The 22,238-nt window shown below is 39.8% G+C and overlaps 2 protein-coding genes across 8 annotated transcripts; both read left to right on the forward strand.

The window, feature by feature from the left end:
* The first annotated feature begins 1,130 nt into the window (after positions 1–1,130).
* mlc1 (modulator of VRAC current 1) lies at positions 1,131–7,537 on the forward strand. Of its 2 annotated transcripts, none has more exons than XM_055041903.1 (12): positions 1,131–1,408; positions 2,688–2,968; positions 4,134–4,223; positions 4,347–4,400; positions 4,513–4,614; positions 4,717–4,818; positions 4,919–4,984; positions 5,070–5,186; positions 5,287–5,343; positions 5,990–6,112; positions 6,311–6,472; positions 6,674–7,537. In XM_055041903.1, the coding sequence occupies exons 2-12, from the start codon at positions 2,711–2,713 to the stop codon at positions 6,752–6,754; spliced, it is 1,212 nt and encodes a 403-aa protein (XP_054897878.1). In that variant the 5' UTR covers positions 1,131–1,408; positions 2,688–2,710; the 3' UTR covers positions 6,755–7,537. The 2 variants fall into 2 exon arrangements, with proteins under 2 accessions (XP_054897878.1, XP_054897886.1); XM_055041911.1 differs by having other exon boundaries at positions 6,677–7,537.
* A 3,843-nt stretch (positions 7,538–11,380) lies between these two features.
* On the forward strand, positions 11,381–22,188 carry panx2 (pannexin 2). 6 transcript variants are annotated; one of them, XM_055041932.1, is made up of 7 exons: positions 11,381–11,465; positions 11,854–11,931; positions 14,257–14,899; positions 16,844–17,958; positions 18,245–18,380; positions 19,018–19,203; positions 19,301–22,188. In XM_055041932.1, exons 3-7 carry the CDS (start codon positions 14,671–14,673, stop codon positions 19,612–19,614), a joined length of 1,980 nt encoding a protein of 659 aa, XP_054897907.1. In that variant the 5' UTR covers positions 11,381–11,465; positions 11,854–11,931; positions 14,257–14,670; the 3' UTR covers positions 19,615–22,188. The 6 variants fall into 6 exon arrangements, with proteins under 6 accessions (XP_054897907.1, XP_054897939.1, XP_054897917.1 ...); XM_055041942.1 differs by having other exon boundaries at positions 11,384–11,465; positions 11,851–11,931; XM_055041975.1 differs by lacking the exon at positions 11,381–11,465 and having other exon boundaries at positions 11,489–11,931; positions 14,257–14,487; positions 14,581–14,899.
* Positions 22,189–22,238: the final 50 nt, after the last annotated feature.

Consider the following 22,238-nt stretch of genomic DNA (forward strand, 5'->3'; position numbering starts at 1 on the left):
GATTCTATTTCTATGTGTGTGAGTCTCAAAACTGAGCTGCCTTTGTAACCCAAAAGTAAATTACTTCAGACTTTCCACACAAATTAATGCAGTTGTGATTATGGGTTAGGGTGAAGGAAATGGTGAAAATAACTATTCAACTGTCCTGTACACATGGTGCATCAATTAATTTTATTTATTTATTTTAATGCAGCATATCTGCTTGAGACTGTGAAAAGTGAACCCACAACTTCAACATTTGCCAGTAGGGCAATATGGTCAACCAACATCTGAAATGCTGGATTTATTTCCCTCTATGGTTTCGAACTCACTTATTTATGTTTGTTATTATCATTATTTCACAAATTGCATTAGAATTCGAATGCTGAATTGTTTCCATCAGCCAGTTTCACAGATCCTTTCCAATGTTTCTGGAGACTGTTGCAAAGTCCATGTCTCCCTTTGCGTGTGCGCGCTGTTTGTAATTGAGGGACAGTTGTTAAGGCGTCACCATGGTTGCAGCTGGTTGAGAACAATATGAAGCTGGGAATGCTGTGCTGCACTAAAGAGGGACTGGAATCCCGGGGTGCAACATCCAGGGACATGTCCGCATGTACATACAATTAGCATTCACTCAAAGAGTGTCCTCATTGGCAGGATTTTATTCCTGAATTTCATTTTTATGAAGAAGAAAAAGGTTCCATCATTGGATTAGCTCCGCCAGACAGGAGAGCATTTGCTGAAGCCGTGGAAATGTCTCTGCTGCCGCTTTTCTAAAGCGCTGCTGGGCATCTTAATTTACTGAGCTGTGAACTGCGAGTGAAGCACTTAAGCAACACCAGGGGAAGTTGTGACTGAAAGTAATGCAAGAGGACAACTACAAACTGTCCCCAAAGAGATTTATCTGAAACTCTTATTTTGCTGATGTGAAAACATTCTGAGTTGTTCAGTTCTGAAGGCCCCATTGTTCAATTTTCTAAGTGGGCTGCCGTGCACATATTTGAGTGTGTATTTGTGTGCAGGAGCAAAGAGGAGGAGGGATAAAATAGGGGTGTCTGCCCTACTAACTCTGTCCCCAGCGCGAGCCCCTTCATCCTCCCCCTTGTTGTCATGCATAAGCGCTCTCCCTTTGGCACAAAGTATGCTGGCAACACAACAGCCATGTGTTTTAGCTCCGCGCTTTGAAGGGCACCAAAAACTTTTCAGAACTGGTTCTGAGAAGCGTTGCGTACTGACAGAGAAAGAAAAAGAGAGAGCAAGAGAGAGAGAGAGAGAGCGAGAGAGAGAACAGAGAAACGGGGAGTAAACTTAAAGAAGGAGTGAATCTGTGTGGGAGGAAGATGAGGCAGGAAAGGCCACAGAGATAAATAAGCCGCTTTTTCTGTGATGTTTTGATAGAAGATACTTCTGCTGGAGGAATTCACAACAGGTAAACAAAAAGAGAAATATTTTGTCATCCTTCTCTTAACATAAAAGTAGGGCTGTTGTTTGTCTAGTTTTCAATAATTTATAGTGTACCAAAAGTTTGTGTATTTAACATTTTATGTGCGTTTTTTCTGAAATTCAATGCTGGAATGCTTCAAGTAAAACTACATTACACAGAGAAGAAGTTTAGAGTTACTGACATACAGATTTACACTGCTTTTTGAACTTGTCCGTGTTTTGATATTTTACAATTGTTAACCTGAATGTATCTTATTGGGAAATTATGTCAGACTTCTGTAAAGTATTACATTTCTATAAAGTGGAAGCTTAAGACTACATAGAAAACAGTTGTTACTCTGTATTCAATCTTTTCCAGTCTAATATCCCTAAATTAAACAATTTAGACTAATTGCTTCATTCGGCTATTATGTAAAGGCCTCTGTGCTCCGTTACAAGAAATTTGTGAACAAGCAGCATGATGAGGGCCAAGAAACAAAACAAATAGTTCAGGGAAGAAGTTTGGGGAAGCTTAAAACAACATTAGCACAATCCTTGTCTAAAAATCCATAGACATAGCACAATTACAAACTCTACCTAAACTAACAGGCCAGATAAGAAGAGATTAAATCATAGAAACATTAAAGAGTGACTCAGGAGGAACTGCAGAGGCCCAGAGTTCAGATAATGAAATCTGTTTTCAGAACATCTACAAATCTCGCTTTAATTGAACTGCAATGTTTTTGAAATCTAACACAGAACATCATAATGAAGATACCAGTTCAACTTTAAAACAGAGTGGAGGCAAAATCGTGCCATGGTGAAAGGAAAGCTGGTTTGAAATTATGGGAATGTATATGGGACTGAATATAAGTTCATCCAGGATGCTGTGAAGGGGGATGCATGAGGACAATGACCCCAAACATACATCTCAACGGTGTGGTTTAAAATAAAGCATTCCTATGCATTAGAACTGCCCAGTCAAAGTCCAGACAAAAGTCCAATTAAGATTCTCTGTCGGGTTTTTAACATATTCAAAGCTTGAGCTAGCTTGAGCTATTTTCCACTAAAGACTCAGAAAAAATTATTTGCTTTCTAAATTTACACCACACTTTTCAGATTCATAGTTCTTGGAGCTCTTGAAAAGCGTTTTCCCTTTTTACCTCAAAACTATGCACTTCAGTGGTGGAAACGAGGCCAAGTATACAAACGTCGAAGAGATGCAACCAAGACACTGTGAGTTGCAGTTGCTTTGCTTTTCATTGTTTTCTGCTCTCTCCCCAAAGTCGGTCCACAGTTCTTTCAAAAGATGCAGCGTGAAGACCTGTCTGCTAGAGAAGAGTTCACCTACAGCCGCACGTCCACACTGGAGAGGAGCAATGGGACACTGGGGCGGAGGGGCGACAGGAGTCTGGAGAGAAGGCCAGACCGGGGGGAGAGGGAGAGGCCAGAGCGTGACAGCTATACAGTGGACGTGAGGGCCAGTGACCTGCAGCTGGCCCAGCCGGAGCCTCTAAAGCATCCCTGCTTCAGCTACAGGGCCTGGCTCTACAGTGTCCTCATAGGGGTGAGAGGAGATGTGGTCAGGAAAGGAGGAAAAGAGGAGCACAATGAAGAGTTTACCAGTCCAGTCCAAAACACAACAACTCATAAAGTTGGGACTGAGTGATTCCGTTAAGGAAAGAACATCCCAGTTTATGAGTTTTGAGTGAAATTTGGCAACAAAATTCTTGTTTTGTGCTTCTACTTTTACAAGTGAGGAAATGTGGTCAGTAATAAACTAAGCAAATTTTTTTCTTGGCCAGGATCTTGGTTCAGGGCTATTTTTATCTCTCCAAGTCAGCTTTATATTTTAAAAATTTCTAAGGAATTTTTTATCTTAAAATGAATTTGAATTGCTGGTCAGAAGAACACACTCATCATCACCATGACTGTCGTTTTAGATTAGGGCTTCTAATGATACATTTTAACAGCATTTTTCTCAGAGTGAAATTATAATAAAACAGATTCATCCTAGATGAGCTTCAAAATCAAGAATCAATACAAACATTTGAAATTATTGTAGATTTTCTCCAATCCCTCAGAATCTATTTTGGAGCTTGAACAATAATCCATTAAAGAACCCTCAGCATTTTGCAGATGAACCTTACATTTTGCCTCTTCCATCATTAAGCTTTTGGAGGCTCTTCAATTCAATTTGACTGAAAAGTTGACAGAAAATCAGTCAACTTAAAGAAACTCTACTACTTCTGCCTAAGAATCGTATATGTACTGTGTCAGCATGTTGCCTGAAGTTTGTTGATGCTCCAAAATGTCTGTAATCCAACAAACTACAACTTGCTGAGGAAATTTTAACATAATATTGTAACTCTTAGCCAAACATCAAAGCTGTATGCATATTTTTGAGATTGTACGTTTAGTTTTGACTCTTGTCTATATTTGGGAAAATTAACCTTAAATGTAAATGTACACATTCAATTCTTAATTTTGTATTTCATCTATGTTCATTAAAGTTATTTGCAAATAACATTCATTATTTGAATTAACTTTTATTAGGGTGGATATCACCCATCTTCAGGGTGCTATAATTACACCCTGAAGATCCAAATGAATCATTCAAAACCCAAATCAATCACATTTCTATCATATTAATATGTAGTCTGGTACAATATTGATCGGTGAATGCGTACATATGCATGCCCCTCTATGTGAATGTGCTTATAAATCTGCAGGGGAGTCTGCTCATCACATCTGGTTTCTCCCTGTACCTGGGAAATGTCTTTCCTGTTGCCATGGACTACTTGCGCTGTGCTGCAGGTTCAGTGAGTGGCCATCGCTAACTCTGTCACCTCTATTGAGTTTATTAACACCGTTTCAATAAGGCATGTTTTATGGCATAATGCCTTATTTGCCTTTTAGAAATATAATTTGCTTAATCCTCACAGGGTATCCCTGCAGCAATAGCAAGCTTCGCTATTGCCAAGAAACGACGTGTTGCAGTGAGTAAAGGCTGAATGCACGAGAGCTATGTCTTTTCGTTTAAAAAGGTATAACTTAGACTTAAAAAAAATTTGCAACAATAATAATAATATTTTTTTATTGCGGATGCAGGTGTCAGACTTCCAGGTTGTCTACGTGTCGACATTTGCCGTGACGACCACCTGTCTTGTCTGGTTTGGCTGTAAACTGGTCTTGAATCCTTCTGCTGTCAATGTAAATCCATCCTCAGTGTTGTTGTTTCTAGAGAACGTTTTCTTCTTCTTTGCCAGCATTTGTATTTCCGTCCCCTTTTCACACTCCTCTTCCTGTTCTAAGATAAACTTTAACCTGATCTTGATGATTGTGCTGGAGGTGTTGATGGCCACCACCGTCATACTGTCGGCCCGCTCTGCAGACGACTGCTGCTGCCACAGAAAGGTGTGACTGACTGCTTTTTGTTCTTTTCCTACATAATACTTATCCCTCTTCTTTGTTGCCTCCAACTTAACCCCCCTCAATGTGTCTGTGCACCTTAAAGTCCTATGACAGACCTGTGGTAATAAAACCTGCGGTGTTCCCCACTCGGCTGCTTAAAGCATATTCTGTGAGTATAGTTTTCACTTTTGTACCAAATGATGTTGCATTTCGTTTACTAGCTGTTGTGTAATTGCTAAAAACGGTTATTGCAGGTTATTGAAGTCATTGTGGGAATCTCTGCCGTGTTCGGAGGGATTATCGCCCTCAACATGGACGCTCTGCTTCCTGGTCCATACCTGTCTGTCACATTTTTCTGGATCCTTGTAGCTGTAGGTTTTTTTAGGTTTTGCACTGATACAAATTGTAGCTCAGAATTTCATTTTAACGAAAGCTAGATGTGAATTAATTCTTGCTTCTTGTCCTTTGCAGTGTTTTCCAAGTGCAATTGCCAGTCATGTTGTGTCAGAATATCCCAACAAATGTCTGGTGAGTACAAAACTATGTTTTGCTCTTGCACAATTACAAAAACAAGTTTATTATTGAAAAAGAGGAAGAAGCCAACAAGGGAAATTGACTCTTATCATTCTTAATTCACTTCAATGAAGTTAAACCTGGTCATCTCAATTTAAAAGATAAACTGATTAATTAAATTCACATCAATCCAATTTCAGTCCAACTTACATGCATGGTCAAATTCAGTAGATTCCATTGAACTCTGTCAGTTCAGCCCAGTTGTGGTTCATCTTATAATTACTACTGTTTTGTAAATACTTACAGTGAGCCCCAAAACTATTTACTTGCCTGGCAGAATTAAGCTTATCATTGTTGTCATTAAATTAACTTTATTTCAGTAAATGAGACAGTTTTATTGAAAACTGAAGGAACCACAGGAACTGAAGAAAAGTTTCCAGAGTACAGAAAGGATTTGATCAGTTAAACTATTTTTTTTATATTCTGACATTAATTTAGATTCCAAAACTTTCAGTTTTCACAATTTTGTGCTATTTTCTTCAGACTATAATCATGTTGGAGGTTATGATTGGTGTACACTTCTGGTCTGCCTCCTGTTATTTCCTATACTTTTCACCTTTTTGTCATATTTCCTGTGTTTTTGCTCTTTCTGTCATCTCAGGTGGAGGTGCTGATTGCCATCAGCAGCGTGACGTCTCCCCTCCTCTTTTCAGCCTCGGGTTTTCTTTCTAGCAGTGTGATCAGTTTTATTGATATTTTTCTGCATGACGTGCCGACAGCCAAGGTGAACTTTAAGAAATGTGCAGAGCTAGAATGCATCAGTCCTGAACTCACACTGACTGTGAAACAAATTAGCAAAGGTTTGAAAGCAGCTTGAGAAATTATACAATATCATCTGTTTTTTGGGGGTATTTTTGCGTGTGTGTATGTGTCTGCGTGCGTGCGCGCGCGTCTGTGTGTGTTTGTGTGTGTGTCTCCCCAGCAATCCTATGACATCCTGCTGTTGATTCTGATGGTGCTGCTGCTGGTGCAAGCAGTACTGACTTCAGCCACTGTGGTGCACTGTGCAACGTACAAGAGTCGGCTCCGCATGGGGGCTCCAGAGTGTGAGGACAGCTTACAGACTGCAACTCATTACCATGAGGTAGAGAGGACACAAAAGGCCAAAGGTCACATTCGGTTTTATTTCTGTTTCTTTTTAACGGCTGTAAATTTTCCTCCTGACCCCATTAAAATTAACTAACAATCTACTTGAAGTCAATGTGATTAATGAAAAGTTATTTATTTTTTTTTTCACTTTATTCTTTTATTTTCTGTGCTTCTCCTTTGTGTTTTGATGCATCAGCAGCAAACACCCAATGGGACGCTGCAGGATTACGACAAAGACAGAGCCTGGAAGGCAGTTTTGGTTCAAATGGCCCAGTGAGAAATCTTGTCTTGTCGACGGAGGCTTGCCTTGCAGAGGGAAAAATCAGAGAAGGGAACGGTGGAGAAAACCCCATAAGAATGAGAAAAACAAAAGAAATGACCCAGAAAAGTGGAGCTGAAATTAAAGAACGAGTCTTATTAAAGACCAATAAGAAAGTCTTTAAAAGCTTTGTTGTTGCTTTTCTTCTTTTTCATTTACATTAAAATTTTATGGGTATTTTGTTTGTGTTTTAGGGATTTTATTTTGTACCGTTAATTAATTTGAACTATTTTAGAAATTATTTTATCAGAAAACATCATTTTGAAAAATGTCATTGTTAAGAATGCATAATAATCCATTGAGGCAAATGATTCTGTGGCTTGAGTCCACATACAGCTCATTATTCGATGTTTGAAATTTCACTTTGATGCATACAATTTTTTTTTCTCAGTTGAAAGAATGATTTCAAAAGTTTCTCTGTAATGTGATATATATGTTTATAATGATGTTTACTGATTTTCTTATTTAGAATAATGACTCATAATATATTCTAGCAGGTTTTGTTCTCTTTTGTCCTTGTGGTTTGAGATGTTGCAACCTTTTTATTACAAAGTAGCCGATCTGTTGTTGTGGACACAAAGATGTGATGCAAAGAGACTGAAATGATTTTTTTCAAAGAAAGCTTGATTGGATATTATTAAGGTAATTTGGTGCCAGTTTAATCATTCTGTTATGACTAAATGTCTGCAAATGCCATCTGTTGTCTAAACTGTCAAAAAAAAAAAAACACCCAAAAAATGATCATTTCTGGCTGTCTTTATTTGAGCTAAACTTTTTCTGTCAAGAATATGATTTTGTTTAATGCCAAAATAATAAGCACAAGATTATTTGAATTATCTATTTGAAATCAAAACATTACACACACTCAAGATGAATGACTCTTTAGCCCATTTGGGGAAACTCAGATGATGACATCATATATTTTTAAGCATTTGATCAAGCTACACAGAAATACTCACCTGAGGATGTATTTTAATTTAACCCTTTAAACACACTGCTTCCCTGAGTGACATCATGAAAAACTCTAAAGAAATCAGCTATGAGGATGTGAGTTATTGAGAAACAATGGCTACTGAACTTCCTCCTCTGTAATTGCTCAAACTACAGGCAGACTACAATTCTGAAACAGCATAAAAAATCTGGATTATTGTTCACAATAATCTCTTTTTGTACAGTGATTGGTCCAGTAGAAATTCTACCAGAGGAATCCAAGGGAATGGGAGAAAGCCTGAAATGGTCAGCGAAGCGAGATTTGAATCGAGCACAATTGCGCAGAAGGCAATGGCCAGACTGGTACTGTACCAACATGGGCTGAAAGTCTGCTAGGTAAGGCAGAATCCATTCCTCTTATAAACATAAACTGACAGTTTGAAGTTTATTGCAGTTTAAGGACTTAATCTTTGGAGACATTTTTTGTGGACTGATGAAACTGGAGGAAAGTTTTTGGCTATAATAATAATTTTTACATTTTTGAAGAAGAAAAAAGGGTTAAACTAGTAAAACTTGAGAGCACCATTTCAAGTGTGAAGTGTGGCGGTGGCTGCATCATTTTGCGTTGAGTGTTTTGCTGCAGGAAGGACTGGTGCACTTGTCAAAATAGATGACATCATAAGGAAGCAAAGGATGGAGTAATACTGAAGCTACGTCTCAAGGCGTAGGCCATTGTTTGTCAATGGTCAACCACTAGTTTAAAAAGTGGTTGACCTTTTACAGATTTCTTCTGTTTTTTGTTTTGGTTTTTTTTTAGGGTCAAACTTAAATGTTTGACAACTTGAGTCCTCAAATGCTTAAAGAGCATTTGAGCCCTACTTTCAGTCAGCCTCCTCTTTTCATAGTGAGAGCTTTTTGTTGTTGTTGTTGTTGCGATTTATTTTGTGCGGTTTTGAAAGCCAAGCTCGACTTCCACCATTACGGGCAACCTCAGTTTCTTAATCACATTACAGTCTGCCTGAAAAACCTATGCTATCTTCTTACAGTCTTTCCGGCCTTGATAATGGACATCAAGTTGCTTTTCCTTTCAGAGCTCTAGGCAGAGGCCTGGAGGCGTCTGTGACTGCTGTTTGTCAGGATAAGGTTTGAAGAGTGACATTTGCATCTTCTGCCCTTTCCAGTGACAAGCTCAATAAGCTTTAACACTTCACAAATATTGTGCTGTATATTTTCTTTTTATGGTTTTAATATACAAAGATAAATATATACATATAACACAAAACAACAATATCTTACTGAAATGTTAGATATGAGAAAAACAGAAAAGGAAATAAGTGCATTTCTCATTTCAAGATCTCAATTAGCATTAATGAAGAGGCCCAAACATTTACACTACAAACCGAAATAGACTTTTTAGGTTGTAAAATTTTGCTATAAAGCATTGTGTGTTATTTTATTTATTTGTGTTTCTTGCTTATAGGAACTACATCTTGCAGCTTGTTGTAGGCAACATAAGTATCAGGAAAGAGGAGGGATGAGACAGAGGGAAGGAGTCTATATTTGGAAGCAATGCGTGGTAAGGAGCGGGTTCCCTTGCCGGCAGAAACTGGCTTGGAGGGGCTGGCAGATTCAGTCTGATGGGTGTGCCCCACTTTGACTCACAGACAGTGAGACTGGAGCAAAATTATCCCAGCAGTGAGGCGAAAATCTTTCTGAGGAGGAAAAGAAAAAAGTGAGAAAGCACCGTTAAACATATCTGCTGCTCATGTGTCCAGTGCAATATTTGATTCATGACTGAGACCTATAAGTGTTAATTAATTAATGCATTTATTTACTATTTCATGACATCTACAAGTTTTTATAACAACAATTAGGTGCAAAGTTTTTTTTTAATTAAAGCAGATCTCCATGCACCACCACTGACATTTCAACACATTGTGGGGCGATGGTGCGTTGCCAGTTCAAACCCCCACTTTGTCCGTATCAGGCATTGAGTCCCTGAGCAAGAAACTTCACCCTCCAGGCCTGCTGCTGCTGGTCAGAGGGCCTAGTGACGCCAATTGAGTGGCAGCCTTTCTTCTGCCACACTTGTGGCTGCTATGTAGTGTAAAGTGCTTTGGAGTCCTCTGCACTGGATAGAGTTGTATGAGTACAGGTCGTTTATCATTTTGCTATTAACTGTTCTGTAGAGAGTTACAGAGAAACTTCAGAGTTTTAGTTTGAAGCCATCAAGATGGTGTGATTCCAGCTGGTATCGGTGCACTTTTTATTCTTTTATTGTGAATTGCAAGAGATTGGTAAAACTGTCTGGCTTCACATATTTGAAACCAGATTAAAATCAAGTGTGTTCCAAAAACGTGATGTTAGTAATGTTCTGAGATTTAATCTACTATTCGTTCTACTGCTTAGAAAGCCAGACTGGGGCGCAGTGGCTTTGAATATTAGTCACTTGTCCTGGACAGGAATGGCTGATTTCAAACTCTTATAAGACGGCTTTAAACTTTTAGTAAAGTCATAACCTGCTACAATCTTCTTCCTGAAGGATCCCGACAGCGACTTAAAGTACCATTGTGTTCACTCTCACTTCAACACACCCTACATATCCACGCATGAAGCTCCTTCAAAATGCAGCACAAGGACTTTCTCATCTGTGCATTGTAGGAGAATTACTGAGGTTTGATTTTAGCTATTTTGATTGGGAATGAATGTGGAGTTGCCCCAAAGTGCTTCACAAGAAAACTACACTCTTTATTTTATTTACAGAAACTATTTTGAAAATACTCAAATAGGACAGTAAATATGAAACGTAATTTCAAAAGTACTTAGAAAACCACACAAGTGGATATCCACAGTGTAACCCTACGCCTTAAGATAACCTTAAACTTAAGTTTTAAGGTAGTTTTAGAAATTCTTGAACTTGCTGTATCATCAGGCAAAGTCCAGGTAAAAACGCTCCTTACATAGGAAAACATCTCATGATCATCCCTGTCGTGATGAAATCTTCCTGCCAGAACTCCAAGCCTCACCACTCACTCAGCTTGAACTCCAAGGCGCCTCTTCCAAACAGGAACCTCGAACCACCTGTTGATGACTCATCTGCAAACAGAAGATGGGTGAAGATGCTCGCCACACCCGTAACATTTGAATGACACCCATCTTTCCCACTCCTGGTGTGCGTGTCCCACATTCTGAGATGACAGGCATGCTGGAGAATAAACCTTTGAGTGCGCGGCGAGAAGACGCCGCCACTGTCGTGCGGGTTTGGCTGCGGTTCCCAGGAGTCAACAATGACCCAAACGGAGAGCCGGATGCTTGTGTCGTACAGAATCCAGCTCTTAAACCTGCTTGATTTGCGTCGCATTAGCAAATCTCTAATACTTACAGCAACGTTTTTTATTTATTTTTTTAATAATATCGATTTGCAGAGGATGAATTTTGGCCGGTTTTGCTGCAAGCCTGTCAACAAACCGCAGGGCGCCCGTCATCCCGCCTCAAACACTCACAGAGCCGATACGAAGAGCCGCAGAAGCTTCCATTTGCTATCTCTTCCCTTGTTTCCGAGGAAGAGGAAGAGGCAGGGAGGGGAGATGAAGAGAAGGGGGCTGGAGTCACCAGAGGGAGGGAGGGAGGTGGGGGGAGAAAAGGCGGAACAAACCGGTGAGCTCGGATACAAGCTGTAGCTTCTCGCCCGCACTGCAGATTAACTCTTACCGCGCCGGCGGAGACGCAGCTGGACTCGGTGAGTTATTTATTTATTTTTTTTATTATTATTTTTTTTTCAATGATCATTTTTCTCGTCCTCGCGGCCCCGCAAATCTTTAGCAGTTCGCTCCACGTCGGCAAAATGCGGCGGCGGTCCGGTCCGGTCTGAGAGGACAGGTAGAGAGAGAAAGAAAGAGATTCAGGTGCAGAGCATCACAGAGAGCCTCCCCTCGTCTCGTGCGCACTCTGCGCTTCACGCGCAAGATACACTTTCGCTTCCCGGCGTATGCACAGCGGATCGATGCGTGCCCGGCGTTGAGCAAGCCTTGTCTCCGGGTTTCCGGGAGCTGTCCGCCGCTCAGGTGCTGAAAGCGGCTCGTCATCCACAGGCGGCTGTAACTGACTGCAATGCAATGTCTCAGCAGAGGTGAAGCCCCGGACTGATGGAGCCTTTTCGGAGACAGCGGTTGGGATCCCAGCCTGCTTGCGCTGACTAGGACATGGTGATCTTTTCGTGAAATTCTCCCCGTTTTTCTTTTTGTTGTTGTTGTTGTTGTTGTTGTTGGTTTTTCTTTTTGTTTGTTTGTTTTTTCTGTGTGTGTGTGCACTTTTATGCTAACAAGTAAAAGTGTGGAAACTGTTACAGCACTGATTTAGTGCTCTTGGGCTGATCTTTAAGCAGTCTGATCAGAAGCGTTTCTTTGATGTTTAGAGAATATTCCACCCTGGAAGTTCTCCCATGTCCTTTCGTCATCCAATAAATAATGAATGAAGGAATGGGTGGATGAGAGCTCCCCTCCCTGAGCTGCCTGTCCTGAAAGTCTAACTCTGCCTCCTCTTTTCACAGACAGCTGCACTGGTCAGAGCCAAGTGGGATGTTGTAGTAGTCAAAGACGTGGGACTCCCCGTGTAAACACCGGTAGCATGGCCCAACTGAGGGGCAAACATCTGTCAGGCTGGAGCAGAGCCAGTGGCAGACAGGCGCCTTCCCAAAATGTGACCCTGCTCCTTTAAATCTGAATTATGTAAACTTCGCCTCTCTTCTGATCATCCTTTAAAGTTGTCACATGTGAGGGTGAAATTGGAAGGTTGCTGTCCCAAAAGGGACATCTTGTTCTCTGTTTGAGGATCAGTAATTACCCTGTGTCATCATGAACACTGAATAGCGGTCCCTAATAATGCTTCTAAGGATTCTTTTGCTCATGATCCCATTAGTCATGTTCACTTTTGAAGCTGTCTGGAGCACACTAATTGCTCTTTGGACTACTGAAGCTGCAACTCAAGATTTCTCTTTGTAAGACGTTAAATACTACATTCTAGTCGTTAAATACTACATTCTAGTCTTGATATGCAAGGGATATGCTTTTGAAGGATTTATTAGGATTTAACAAGAGTGAGAGGAGGAGAGATGGAAATGTGTTTTGTTTTTAGTAAAAGAGGAAGAGATGGCATGAGAGGATAAGATTAGTTGATGGTAAATGGATGATGCATTCACATTCCCCACAGAGGACCTTCCCATAACCTTCATGCTCCAGAGCCTGCTGCAGGCGGTGATACCCCTGCAAAATTACTGTGCTGGATAAGCATAAATTCAAACTTTTATGAAAGCTAGAGAACATTGGATAGCACTAGGAATCTGGGATCACTTGAAGTTTTTTTGTTCTTTCCCACATGGATCTATTCTGTGCTCCTTGTGTAGGGGTAGAAAAAAATGTTGCCATCATATTTAAGAGGAAACAATTGCTAACATATTTGTGTGAGTCAGTTTCAAGTTTTTTGAAATGGATTCTTTGTGCATTGCTGCTAAAATAGGACAACAATGTCCAAATGCAGTGCCTTGAAAGAGTGCTCTCCCCCACACATTTTGAGATTGTATTTTTCCAAAAAGCAAATAAGGAGGTTGTAACTCTGAAGAGAATCTGAACAGATGCACAGCTCAGGTGAGAGAATCTGTCAGCAGGACAAACATTAGCTATGACCCCTTAAATGTGCTCTTTATGAAAAGTAACAAAACTAAATTCATTTTAAGTCCTGTTTGCAGTTTGCTCTGGTCAGATTAGACTGAAAGCTACCTTTTTAAAAATGAATGTCATTTTTTTAAAATGGAAAACTCACTCTGTGTCATCCTGATTCATGCCATAGCCATTATGAGACACATGGTGGGAGCAACATGAAGCAGTGAGGATGCTTTTCTTCAGTACAAACAGGAAAGTTGCAAACTCAAAGTTGATGTGAATACTGATGTGGCTAGATGCAGGTCAATACTTGAAAAGAACCTGCTAGAGAGCAAAACCACTGAGGCACGACTCACCTTTCGGACGGGCAATGACCTTTAACATTAAACCAAAGCAAAAATATAAAAGCTTAGCATAAAACATATTATTGTGTGTGACCAAACATTGAAATGAGAGTCTGAAAAAATCGATGTTCTCAAACAGTCTTGATCCAATTTCAGTAGGGCAACAATTTCAATCTGAACGCAAACACTGAATTTATAGACCTTTAAATAAAATATTGCTAAGTATTGTGTTCGTCCATGTTTCTATTATGTGTTTGTAAAATCCCAGTGGACATTTGTGGTGAAATATAAGACCATTCAAGGACCAGACGTACTTTTACAAGGTACCGTTCATGGAAACTGAATTGAAGTTCCCTGTATTCAGCCACATGTTTGTAACAGAACATGAAAGATAACATTGTCCCACAAGATTAGCCACAAATCAAAGAGAAGCATTAAGATACACAGTTACTGCATAGGTTGTCTCTGTGTACTCTACAGTTGTAATAGCTACTATTTTGCAGCTCCTAACTTGTTATTTGTCTTCCAGGTTCGGATTGGGAAAGCTTCTTCTTTCCAAGGCTCACATAACCACTGTTCAGCCTACAATTCCTCTCCCTGTGGAGCGCCTCCTAAACTCAGGTCATTCCTCAAGCTGCCACAAACAGAGCTTGTGGACTGCAGCCAGACTCTGTGGAGACGGGACAAAACAAAGGAATGCACAAGGGACACATAGACTGAGAGACGTGCTTCTGACCCTTTTGTCTGCTCTTTTGTAAAAGTTGAGCAAACACCACAAAATCGCCACTTTCTCACATATGTTGACCACGGCTTACAGCGGCCACACAATTTTGTGTGTATGTTTGCTTCACAGCATCTTGGCAAGTACCTAACCACAAGAGGGAGCGTCTGGTCTCGCCTCATTCGCAGAGGGGAGCTGTAGAGCGCAGCCTTCTGTTTCCGCATGCAGAACATCCTCGATCAAAACTTAGACATGGCCACAGCGCTGCTCGCAGGCGAGAAGCTGAAGGAACTCATCCTGCCGGGCTCCTCTCAGGATGAGAAGGGCGGGGCACTGGCTGGCCTCATGGTGCAGCTCAAACTGGAGCTGCCCTTTGATCGGGTCGTTACTATAGGGACGGTCATCATCCCCATCCTGCTGGTCACCCTTGTCTTCACAAGAAACTTTGCAGGTGGGTGGTTCAGCCACTGCAGGGGCGCTTGGCGCTAAAGCAACAATAAAGATGTTTGATTAACATGCAAAGCATTCATAGGTGGTTTTCAACAACAAACTTCAATACGTTTTGATTGGATTTCATGTGACAGATCAAAGCTAGTGCATAGAAGGAGAAAAACATATATTTTTCAAAATAATGAAAAAAATATAATAATTCTGAAAGTGTGGCTGTTATATGTTACAGTTTCCTTTACAATGACACCCCACAATAAAATCCAGCGCAACCAATGGCCTTAAGAAACGAACTCTTCATAATCAATCTGTATGTAATCTAATCGTAGTATAAATATAGCAGTTCTGTGAGGGTCTCTGGGTTTTGTACAAATACTGAACAAACATAAGAAAACTTTGCATTAAATACTTTTCTGGTATGTCTCCACCAGCCTTCAACATTGCAACTAAATCTTTTGTCCATTCTTGTTTTGGGGAAGAGTTTAGGCTCGATCAGACTGAATAAATAGCACCGTAGCACTGGACAGAGTTAAAGTTGTCGCTTTAGGCAAATATCTAGCACATTTGCAAGTTTCTTGGAGCCTGTAAGACGTTTTCTTACAGTATTGCTTTACATTAATCTCCTTCTATCTTCCACATCTTCTCTGACTAGCTAATCCGGTTTATTTGTCCTTCTCCACCTTTGCCTCAGTGTTTAATCTCTGCATTTTTCATTGTTCATTTTTACCTCAATTATTCTGCCAATTGGATGTTTTACCAACACTCAAACATGACACAGCATGATTCTTCCCACACCATCTTCTACCGGAGAGATGTTGTTTTCAGGGGAATGTGCAGTACTAAGTTTTCTTCAACACGTGGCATTTTGGTCAAATGAAGCTTGGTGTGAAGGAACTATAAAAAAAAGAACAAATTGCATACATTTAAAAAAAAAACAGAAAGGTAAACAAAATCAGTAAAGTCCTGTTGAGTATGTGACACCTGTTCTCATGTGTTCTTGTGTCCATCATGGACACAAGATTTAAGCTATTTAAGATCCTCCTTAAATACATTAAACATTATTGCAACATAAGAAGACTGGGAAGATGTAAAAATAAAAAAAGTTCCAGAGGGTTTAATACTTTTCAAGAGATTGCCATTTTGTTTTTGTAATAAAAGAAAAATAGAGAAAAAAACTATAGTTTATAGTTGCGGAATTGCAAAAATATGGGAGAGAGAGTGAGGAAGGAGGTTGTAATGCAGATTGAAACCCATTGCTGATGGAAATGCTGGCTTGTTGCTGAGTCAGACTTTCATCTACAGTGTTTAACCAGCTGGGATTTTAACTGGAGCAGCAAAACAATGTGAGAGTTCAAACAGTAAAACCTTTCTGAAACAATTCAGCACAAAGACCGGTGCCTGGTACAATTCTACGATACAATTCTAACAATATAATAGAATAAATGACTGTGTATAAAATTACTTTTAATCATCGATTTTCAGAAACTGATTGTATTTTCCTTGTTAAAAAAGCCATTGAAGTTTCAATAATGTTTAATGTCACTATCGAGTTCCAAAGTCAAACAGAAACTGGGTGAATCTTTCAGTTGCACCATACGGTAAATGCAGCAGAGAGATAAGGTTTGACAGGAACCACACTTCTAAGTTCCTCTATTTGAAAATGACAGAATATTCTTCTGTTAGAAAGAAGAATGACTTTAGAGAAAGATGCAGTAAGCAAATGAATGACACAAAAATGCTCTGAGTTTCAACAAGATGAAATGTTTAATAAAAAAAAATGTAAGTAGCTGAAAAGGAAATATATATATAATGTGTATTTTGATATGACGCTAATTTTAATGCATATTGATATTGTTGCTACTCTTTTTCAGTTCATACATTTAAATAAAATTATTTAGCAGTACTGAAACAAATATTTGACCCCCGTTATTCTCTGTGCTCTTTTCAGAGGAGTCCATATATTGTTACACACCGCACAACTTCACCCGGGACCAGGCACTTTATGCCAGAGGCTACTGCTGGACAGAGCTTCGTGATGCTATTCCTAATGTGCAGCCTCATCTTTGGCCCTCGCTATTTGAACATAAGTTCCTGCCCTACGCCCTGCTGGCCTTTGCGGGGATTATGTACATTCCTGCTTTGGGCTGGGAGTTCCTTGCCTCCACTCGACTCACCTCAGAGCTCAATTTCCTGCTTCAAGAGATTGATAACTGCTACCATCGAGCCGCTGAGGGCAGAGCTCCAAAGATCGAGAAGCAAATTCAGTCCAAAGGACCTGGGATAACTGAGCGGGAAAGGAGGGAGATTATAGAAAATGCAGAGAAGGAAAAGAGCCCTGAGCAAAATCTTTTTGAAAAATATTTGGAGAGACGAGGCCAAAGTAACTTTTTAGCTAAGATTTACCTGGCTCGCCATCTGGCTATCATGTGCCTCAGCTCTATCCCCATTTCCTACCTGAGTGCATACTATGCCCGCCAAAGGCAGAATGAGTTCACCTGTGCACTAGGCGAGCCTCCAGATACCAGCAGCTACCCAGAGTTGAAGCTTAGAGTCAACTGCAAGCTTCCCGCTGTGCAGCTGCAGCGCATCATGGCAGTGGTGGACTTAGCGCTGCTGTGTACCATGAACTTCATCATCCTACTTAATTTGCTCCATCTGTTTGTGGTGCGTAAGTCTAACTTTGTGTTCGACAAGCTGAATAAAGTCGGAATCAAAACAAAGCGACGGTGGCAAAAGTCTCCGTTCTGTGACATCAACATTCTGGCTATGTTCTGCAATGAGAACAGGGATCACATTAAATCACTGAACCGACTGGATTTCATCACCAACGAGAGTGATCTAATGTACGACAATGTTGTCAGGCAGCTGTTGGCTGCACTTGCACAGTCCAACCACGACGCTACACCCACTGTGAGGGAGTCTGGGATACAGACCATTGATCCCAGCATGAATCCTTTGGATCTCGGGGTGGGAGACATGGCCATGGAGCCACTGGTCAGCAAACGGCCGCGGAAAAAGATTAAATGGATACCGAGCTCAAACCCTCTTCCTCAGCCGTTCAAAGTAAGGCAACATCTTTCACAAACAATCACAATTTTTCCTTACATTTAAGCATTTATTAATTTTCACAACCGAATAATTCCAGCAGAACTGTAATGCAACAATGTTGAAAACCACCAATGATGAGGTAGAAATGTAACTCAAAGTGTCATTGAGAATACTTTGAATACCTTCACATGTAAAACTCCGTGAGAGGGACTAAACTAAAATGTTGCTGTTTTTGGTTCTTGAAATGTAAATGTTTAATCCCCCCAAAAATTAACAGAATAGTGCAATGTTTGTCACGAAGGAACCACTCGCTCTGACCCGCGTGGAAAATAACACCAAACCTGAAAAGCCCAAACCACTGAGACGCAAAACCATGGCGGACAGCCTCATAGCACCACTGCTGGACAGTAAAGGAACACAACATCCTTCAGCTAAAGGTATACTGCAATATCTGTGTGCATGGCATGGTAAGTGTCTATGTATAGCTCTCAGTATCCTCAGTAAAGCACATACCTTTACTGAGGTAAAGTAAGGTACCTTTAGGTTATTCTTTTCCTGCTGTTGCATAATATCCCACAGAAGGATGAAAATATTTCAAGTTTTAGTTCTACTTCAAATTTTTAAGTTCGCTATTTTAGCAATCTTTAATCCACCACTTTCTATTTTCATCGCGCATAAATATTATGTAACACAAAGGCCTTATTCTCTTTAACAAACAGGAAACGCAGAAGCGTGATATCCATGTAAGTCTGTTGATCTTCATATGTCAGCTGCTAAATAAGTTGCTATATGCTTAAAATCTAAAGCCATTTAATATGTACTGTCCACAGTACTCCTATTCAATTGCTCAGAAGTTTGTTTACATGTGCTTCAATCTATGAGCTCAGGTTTCTTTAAGGCACATGCGATCACAAAATAGCTAAAAAAAACAAAAAAAAAAAAACAAGAGAAAATGCTTTTGAGATTAAAGTGCTGAAACAAAAATATTTTTCTAACGCTCCGCTGTACACCTAGCTTTCAAACAGTCACATTAGGTTTCTTCATAAGTCAGAGAGCTTGTTTTCCCATTTACAGACATCAGTGGGATGGACAAAAAGCACGCACGAAACTTCTCCCTGGACGTCCATCCATACATGCTGACAAATCGCAAGCCCAAGGTGGAGGCCTCAGTCGTTGAACCGCTACCACCAGAGCACAATCTGGACGCAGTTTACCTTGAAGGCACTCACACTATTGTTCATGTGTCTTGTGCAATGACAGGTGGGCTTTACTATAGTTTGAAATTCATTCTTAACACAGAGCCTTTTCTTATAACGTTTTGAATCTGCTACTCAATGTATGTCGCATGTCTTTTCAGAAACCAAGGTTAGCTCCCCAGTATCGACCACTGCTGTCTTTTCCACAGTAACTCTGCCCTCTACCACATACGTGAATGGTGGGAGCCCAAACCCTCCCTCAAGTGAGGATGCGCTTAGTCCCAAGTCCTCCCCTGCACAAATAGAGCTTCTGCCCCCAACGGAGAACCCTGAGCCGCCACTGCTGACCAAAGCCCCCACACACCAGCTCCTGAGCATTCATCACACTCTTTTTGAAGAAGAAGAGGATGCAGAAAACAGAAGAGGCAGGCTGGAAGAAAGACCTGGGGAGCTCATTGCTGCTGGAGAATGTTGAAAAATGTCAGATTTCTAAGAATATGATCATGATCGCTACAGTCTCCTTTTCCAAAAATTGTCCTTCTCCTCATAGCAACTTCTGTGATTGGTGGATTGTGTTAACTGACAGGATGAAATTCAACAGCACAAACAAAGCGTGGTTGTCGGAAAAAGAGGGAAAAATAATGATAACATATGTGTTTTTGTTATAGAAAATGATGTCACCTTCATGCCTCAGGATGACTGTGTTCAACTGATCACCCACCAGTGAAACCAGCAGTGATATATTATTCAACAGGGTGCTAAAGAGCAGGGTAAAACAGCTATGCTAAAAAAGGTACAAGGTGAAAGAAAAATGAATAAGCTTTTTAACATAGAAATGAGAGACACCTTACAAATCCACATTACATAGAAAGACTGCATTACAGCTTAAAAAAACAGTATGTATTTAAAACATATTAACACTTTGTCCCTTTATCCCTCTAGCCAAGTAGAAATGTAGCTCACGCAATACAGCTGTTGAGATCTGCACTCTTAATATGCAAATGATCACAATATATATGTGGCAATAATGTATGCGCTTTGAGCATTATACTTCACAAAATGTGTTGGTATATGTTGGGTGTTTCAAATCTAAAATAGTTCCATGGCTTATCATTTTCATTTCAACATTGCCATTGATACGTCGCTGTATGTGCACATCCTTTGTAATAGCAGGATGACTTATTATGTGATTGAGAGGATAAATGGTAATGATAGAGATATAGTGCCTTGCAAAAGTATTCATACCCTTTCCATTTTTTCTGCTTATTTTATTTGCTTCATTCCAATTGTTGTGGTAGACAAGAATGCAGAATGCAAAGAAATGTACAAAAGTAGAAGGAAATGAATACCTGATTTTAATATTTTCTTATCTAACATAAAATTCATGAATTGGTATTCAGACTCTGAAGTCAATACTTTATTAGCTATTACTTTGACCATCAAGAGATTTAAAATTTTTGCCAATTATTCTTTGCAAAATAGCTCAAATTGAGTGAAATTGGACAGACCACCACCACAAGGCATTAATTTTCAAGACTTGCCACCATTTCTTAAATGAAGTTATTGTAGGTGAGAACTTTGATCATCACCACTGTATCTTAGGAATATGATTCGATTTGAAGCAATATGCTAAAACCATAGCTGTACATTTCTTGTTGATTTCCTGCTGTAAGGGTAACTTCTGTCCCAGTCTCAAATCTTTGCAGCCTTTGACAGCTTGTCTTCTCAAACAAACTTTTACTGAGTCCCATCAACCAGACTTGTACATGATTTATAGTTGACCTACTGACAGATTCTCCCACCCGAACAGGAAATGTCTGCAGCTCTTTCAGAGCAACTATGTGCCGTTTTGCTCCTTCACTGATTAATGTTTGTCCAATTAATGCTTAATTGTCCTGTCAGATTTTCGAATGATCAATACATTTTTTTATTCTCAAATTATGGATTGAAAAGTGCCAAGTCTGAATTGCAAGTCTGTAAAGGATATTATTTAACCTAACCCTTCTTTTTATCCCCTGCCACCTTCCTGACCTCTCTTGTGTCTTGTGCATTTCTTGGTTTAAAAAGGCCACACTTTGATTTTCATAACACAACAAATTTTGAGAAACACATAGACTTTTTCATTTCATTTGAAAATTATACATGACTTTGTGTTGGTCAATCACATAAAATCCCAATAACCCACTGAAGTTTGTGATTCTAACTAGATGAAATTGCAAAAAAATGTATATGAATACTTTAGTGAGGCACTGTTGTTAATAAACTGAGGGGGGGAAACTGCTGGCATATTAAAAACAAGAATCAGCTCAGTTTGATAAATGAAGCTGAACTTGTTGAGGTGGTGTGATGTCATGTGAACAAAATGATCCGCAACGTGTTCAACTGTTCCTTTTTGAACGGTTTATTGCAAGAATGAGTAAGCTTTTATGCTGTCTGAGGCTCTGACACAATCCAAAATTCTTTTCTGTACATTAAATCACAAGTAGTTAGAATATATATTTATAATACTTGTAGAATAAATAGCAAGCATACGCACCTATGAACCCCTTTTTCCACAAAAAAAAAAAAAAATGTGGCACGTTCTAGTCACAAACTTTCTTGCACATCTGATAACAGGAACTTCAATAAAGGAAGTGTAATACTTATTGTCACATCAGCATGACATTGTTGCAGAAGATATCACTACTGGTCTGGTGTGAAGGGCCTCCAGTATTCATCGATACAAAACTCACTCATTCTCTTGGGGCATTGAAGAGACACACTGTGGCTTACAACTTTCCACTTCAGCTCATCATCATACTCCTAAGGCTGCCTCGTGATAATACTCAAGCACACTAAATGCATCCACAAGCACTTTACGACTAGAAGCACTAGTGAGTTGTTAATGACTGCTTAAAACTCATGTTCTGTGTTGATTTTCACATTAGCCTACAGCTGACAAAGAGAGAAACCTATGACTGTGTGAAAAGCTACTGCACACGCAGAGTCCAGAATATGACTGTACCTTGTGAAATGTCTTAGTAAAAACACAAATAAAACATTTTTTTTGTAAAAAAAAAAAAAAAAAAAAAAAAAAAAAAAAAAAAAAAAAAAAACTTG

This window comes from Poeciliopsis prolifica, unplaced genomic scaffold, assembly GCF_027474105.1.
Source record: "Poeciliopsis prolifica strain line A6 unplaced genomic scaffold, Auburn_PproV2 SCAFFOLD001, whole genome shotgun sequence".
NCBI classification, from domain to species: Eukaryota; Metazoa; Chordata; class Actinopteri; order Cyprinodontiformes; family Poeciliidae; genus Poeciliopsis; species Poeciliopsis prolifica.